Here is a 5,841-nt window from a genome sequence, read left to right as displayed (position 1 = left end):
ACTACAGTGCCAAACCAGGGGGCCAGCCGACGCAGCAGGCAAGCCCACCCGTGGCGCAGGCCTCGTCTGACAGCGGCCCAGGTGACACAGAGTCGGAATGCGACCGCCTGCGGTGAGCAAAGGTTCCTGAGGATGCAAGATGGATGTTTTGCAGGCAGCCAAGCAAGGTAGAGGGGGGCTGGCGAGTGGAGAGCAGGGTCGTTGACCAAGGCGTGGTTTGCGAGCGTTGCGCTTGCAGCCGGCAGGTGCAGGTGGTTCTTGACGCACGGCTGTTTTTATACAGCATGCACATAGCACGACTGATGTCTTCCCCACGCATCATGCCCTTGTGCATGGCAGGAAGGAGGGTGACGAGCTTCACAAGCAGGCCCGTGTGACATTCGACCCCCGCAAAGCAGACCGCCTGGTCGCTGAGGCCGACGCCCTACACTACAGGTTTGTGGGGCTGCTGGCTGTGTGTGACGCCGTGCATGATGCCTTTCATTTTGGCATGTGCCACAGGCGCGCTTTTGTAGTGCAGTTGATTGACTCTGGCAAAATGAATTTGATGTCTGGCGACAGTAGGTGTTGCAGTGCCCAACAACATGCACAACATCCCTCACCCACACAACTGACAAAATGCATACCTAATGCGCGTGTGAACCTGTAGGGCATCGAAACTCAAACACAAGAACTACCCCAGCGTGTGCGTTGACTCCCGTGCATACCAGAAGCCCAAATCACTACGTGATCTGGTGCAGTGGGTGCACCAGTGCACTACAAGCGGGGGGACAGACCTGACACTGCACACGACCAGGGCGCAGGAGGTAGGCAAGCACACAGTACGAAAGCAGGGACACTTGGGTGGCAACATCGATGCGCGCCGCGGCAGGCACATTGTGGCTTGGAAGTAGCTGGGGTACCACGTATTCCCAAGCTTGGATAAGTACATACGCCAGGTTGAGCAGCCACCATCATGTCCTGCAAGCGTTACCCTGACACATTCTGCAAATTTGTGCTAGTATTCTATATGTTGATTCAGCTGATTCTCCCATGCAGGTGGCGGAGCTGTGCCGGACGTGGAAGCATGATGCCGTTCCGACCGGCGATGCCGCCGTCCTTGTCAAGCTAGTGGAGTGGCCGCACCCCGTGAAGCAGCATCCCTCCCGGCCGCGCGTCGGCGACGTGCCTGAATACGCGGTGCCAGTGGCGCGATTCCCGCGCAATCACTGCGACACCATCTCCAAGGGACACGGCGGCGGGTTGGACAAGCCCGTGCTCCACATCATCGACACGCACAGGCTGACCATGCCCGGGGCATTCGACAGGGTGATGGTGGTGATCCGGTTGCTGCAGGCCATCGCAGCCCGCGGCGGGCCTGGATTTTTGCTGCAAATCATCACAGGCCGCGGCAACCACAACCTGGACAAAAAGTGCCGCATGCGGGACATGGTGCAGGACATCCTTACCCACACGGTCAAGCTGCCCTTTGGGTTTGAGGTGGGCAATGATGGCGCAGTGGTCGTGGAGATTCTGCCGCAGCAGCAGCCGCAGCAGCAGCAGCAGCAGCAGCAGCAGCAGCAGCAGCAGTGGCACCACCACCACCACCACCACCAGCAGCAGCAGCAGCAGCAGCAGCAACAGCAGCAGCAGCAGCAGCAGCAGCAGCGGGTGGAGGGGTTGCAGCGGCCACAGGTTTTGCAGTGGCCACAGCAGCTGCACATGCCCTGCCAAAACCAAGCCTGGCTTCAGGTTCTTTGGCCGCAGCACCCCGGGCTGCAGCAACCTGGGCCGCAGCAGCCCTACCCGCAGCTGCTCTGGTCGCCGCAGCAGGCTCAGATGCAGCAGCTGTGGATGCTACAGTCTAGACCACACCACCACTACCAGCAGCAGCAGCAGCAGCAGCAGCAGCAGCAGCAGCAGCAGCAGCAGCAGCAGCAGCAGCAGCAGCAGCAGCAGCAGCAGCCTGGACAGCCCGGTGCCACGGGCCTTGCGGGCAATCGGGGCAAGGCGGGTGGTGGTGGTGGCCAGGCGCACACGAGCCAGTGGAGGCTGTACTCAGAGACCTCGGGCGCGGCAAATGTGCTGGCCGCTGACGCCTTGATGGGCAAGGGACCGATGGCCAACGCCGGTGTCAGCGCCAACCAGCTGCAGCTCATCAGCACTGCAGGTACCAAGCGTGCTGACCCCGGCTGTGTGAAGCAGCACCACTTTACCACCAAGGCAGCCCTGGTGGCGGCGTTGCAGGCAGGCCAGCTGGGACCCCTTTGCATTGAGTTTGTTGCGGGGAAAACAGTTGGCGGAGTCAACCAGGATGTGGTAAGCTACGGTGGGGACGCCGCCAAGATGCTCAAGGTCAAGGAGTCCAACTTTGGCCACAGGGGTGTCACCATCTTTACCTACCAGCTGCCGCGTCCAGGCGGCCACGGAACCATTGTGGCTGCAGGCGCAAACACCATTGACGCGTGCCTGCACTGCTGCTGGCACGTGCTCGAGAGCGTGGTGGGCCTGGCAGAGCTGAGAACTGCGGGCTGCCGCGGCCACGATCCAGCCAACCGCCGCAGCTTGGTGAGCCTGGCGGCGTCGGCGCTGGGCAAGCGGCGGCACAGCTCGAGCGGCTGAGTTATACCTGCACGTATGCTGGGATGCATCCAAGATACTAGCGCAAGCATCATGCAGGTGGCGCAGAGGGCTGACAGCTGCCATAAGAATAAATCTTGCTTGCTCAAAACCCTAGATGTACTTGGTTTTTGCAGCACTGTGTCCGTTGATTGGAAGATGAACCACATGTCATATGAGCGGGCGACCGCTGGACGCTGTAATTGTCGTAATCGTTCTCATCACTGACTGTTCAGATAATTGGCTTGACTTTGGGTTTGCCTGTATCATGCGCACTGGCGCGCCCGGGCGCCATCGCATCAGCCGTGACTCATAGCAGGCACGTTGGCGCAGCGGGCGGAGAGCCGCAAAGCTCAAAGTGCGCTTGCACGCGCCCGTATCGCGCGCCGCCATGCCGCCCCGCAGCGGGCCGGATACACCGCATCAGTCAGGCAGGCGCGTTGGCATAGAGGGCGGACAGCCGCCAAGCTCTGACAAAGCGCAGGAAGGGCACAGGGCGCAGGATGCACCCGCATGACCAAGTGTGCAGCGCGGTGATGCGCTAGCACCCAAAAATGACACACAAAGGACAAACGGCTGAAGAGGAGCAAAACTTCCCTTGCTTTGCTGCCGTGCGTGCAGGTGGCAATGCTGTTGCGGTTGTCTTTCTGTGCAAAGATAAATCTTTGTGTCAAGGTCCAAGCCCATGAGCCTGGACAGGTCCAGAAGTAGGCGAATGCAGGACGCTGTACCATTGCAGTCCTTCTGGCGTGCGGGTGTGCAAGCGAACCTGCGGTAGCAATGATTCGCCTGGCTAGTGCCACAGGGACAGCTGCCGGCCCTACTGCTCTTTCAGCCATCTGAATCAAGGTTTGTGTCACGCACGCACCAATACTGCCCTGACGATGACGCAATAATTACACAACATGTTAGGGGCAGCGGTGGCACCGATCGTGTGGCAACGCAGTTGCAGACAAAGTGATACATGACAATAGGGGCACTGTACACGCATACCGCGTTGTTCTGTACGTGCCAGCGGGCATCATGCAGTGCATGCGACCTTCCGGAGGGATGACGGTTGTTAGTAGAGTAGAGTGAACCGGGCGCTGGGCACCCGGTATGGACGGGCGCGGGGGTCCCGGCAACTGCCCGACGGTTGTTCTATGATATTTACCCTATGTAGAGTGTAAATACACTATACATAGTGTATACGGTACGTTTTACCGTATGGGTTTGGAGCTGAAAAAAATGCGGACCATTTATTCGGTTAACCCCTTGCCTGCCAGCGTACTCAAATTGAGTACTCAGCCCACTTTGGCGAGCCCTTTCATACAGCACAGAGCACGGTTTGAGCTCCGGCCGGGCTCAAACGATCGGGAAGTGAGTCTAGTTACCCCTGACCCAGCTAGCCGGGCCGGGCATCCACTTACAGAAACAAAACCAAACTGCAACTCAGATGACCCCTGGAAACAAACGCCATCCATGCCTCCCCGCGACTGCTGGTTGGGCAGCTGCGCGTCCTGATTTCGGCTAGTATTCATCACTGATCAAACAGCCATCGTCTGCCAAACGCGAACTTGCCTTATACACGCCTCAGCATCAAGCAGGTCTGGCACCCTTAGGCAGGGTCGACGTCCCACGGCCTCTGGTCACTATCTGGCTTCGTGAAAAAAATTATATAGTACAGAATTACTTGTATGCGCAAGCTTATACGTGAACGGCTCGCAGGGGCAGCAGATCGCTTTACTGCTTGGGGTGCCCGGCAGAAGCGAAAACTGACTGTATGCCGCCTGCAAGAGGTGGATATAGATGTATAACAACTAACTAGTGGGTGCCTGCGCCATCCATGCGGTTTGCAGGCAGCCACAGCACCATTTCCCAGGCTGCAGCAGTGAATTGATTTCTGCTGTTGGCAGGCAAGGGGTTAAAGCAGGCGCACGCTAACTTTGCTTTGCTCTGTTACATTCGTCTAGGCCAGCTAGACTCCTCCCGCCACTGTGACCAACCGCTAACGCCCGGATGTGGATTTTCCACGCCTTTGAGCTTTATATAGTGATGAGAGCTGTACAGAAACATCGCAGGTCGCCATCGTGGGGAGTACAACCGTAGCTGAGAGGTTTCGCCCGTCGTGTAAGTATCTGCAGGTAATGGGTTCGAACCTGATTGCGGGAGGGCAGGCTTTCTCCGTGTGCCTTAAACACGGGGGGAAAACCACACTCCTTGGGATGCCCTTGGCTGCCCAGAAGTGGCGAGGGACATGGAGGCCTGGCCCCCGGCGCTGCCGGATCAGGGTTGGGGATCAGGTTGATGACCTGAGAGATGCTTCAGGTAGGTACCCCTGAAGCATCTAAAAGCCCATGCTTGGCCATGTGCCTCGCATGTGGCTTCCTTTTGTGACTCTTGGTTCATGTTGCAAATTGTGCAACGTCCAAATGCACATTGTGCAACATCTGGGCATCGACATAACGGCGGCACGCACTTCACGCAACGTAGTGGCCTTATATGTTACCCGGCAGTAATTATTACCCGGGCCAAAAATTCAGCCGTTCCTAACTTTACCCGTCCCGAAATTTTACGTGGCTGGCCAAGGGTGAATATCAGGGTGGCCCTAATGATTACGTGGCTGGCGGCGGCCCACTGCTACCCTCGGCCGGGGTGCCGCAACGGTGTGCCGCACAGCGGTGCAGGCAGAGAGGTGTGCCGCAAGTGAGCGCCATGCCAGCTGTGCGCCCCTGGGGCTGAGAAGGTTCCAAAATCCCTAACCGTGCTAGTAATGTCTCAGATCATCGAAGTAACTACCAGGGCAACTTTTCACGTGCCCCTGAATTTTACTCGGATACTCCCCGGAAATTTTCCTGTACCCTGAAGTCTACCGACCACTTTATCGGGTAATTGTACGGCCACTTCGGTATGTACTTGCCTTTCGTAACTTGTTTGGTACGGGTCGCATAATGCGGAGGCTGTGAGATGCAGCAGCACAGCCTGCAGGGGTGAGCTGCGAGTGGCAAGTGCGTGCACTAGGGGCCTCAATGCACGCCTGCTTCGAACAGCGCAAAAAGCAGCGACGTGAATCCCAGTCACACAACGCTGATGCTTCAGATATCAATCCCAGTACCCTGGATTGCTTGAGAGGTGGGCGACCCCAGGACGATGTAACCATCACAATCCTGAAACTGTATTACATGATGTACATACAACACGCCGCCCCAGTAGCAAAACATTCATCATGCAGCAACGCCAGGGGCGATGCAGCACGCATGCACA

At 57.8% G+C, this 5,841-nt stretch overlaps 1 protein-coding gene across 1 annotated transcript; it reads left to right on the top strand.

Moving 5' to 3' along the window:
- Window positions 1–1,032: 1,032 nt before the first annotated feature.
- MNEG_7289 (hypothetical protein) lies at window positions 1,033–2,601 on the top strand (the record flags this gene model as incomplete). The annotated part of the gene is made up of 1 exon (XM_014044238.1): window positions 1,033–2,601. One exon carries the CDS (start codon window positions 1,033–1,035, stop codon window positions 2,599–2,601), a length of 1,569 nt encoding a protein of 522 aa, XP_013899692.1.
- Between the last annotated feature and the right edge of the window lie 3,240 nt (window positions 2,602–5,841).

This window comes from Monoraphidium neglectum (genome assembly GCF_000611645.1).
Source record: "Monoraphidium neglectum strain SAG 48.87 unplaced genomic scaffold scaffold01275, whole genome shotgun sequence".
Classification (NCBI taxonomy): domain Eukaryota; kingdom Viridiplantae; phylum Chlorophyta; class Chlorophyceae; order Sphaeropleales; family Selenastraceae; genus Monoraphidium; species Monoraphidium neglectum.
The sequence above is the reverse complement of the archived record's forward strand: the minus strand, read 5'-3'. Positions and strand labels throughout refer to the sequence as shown.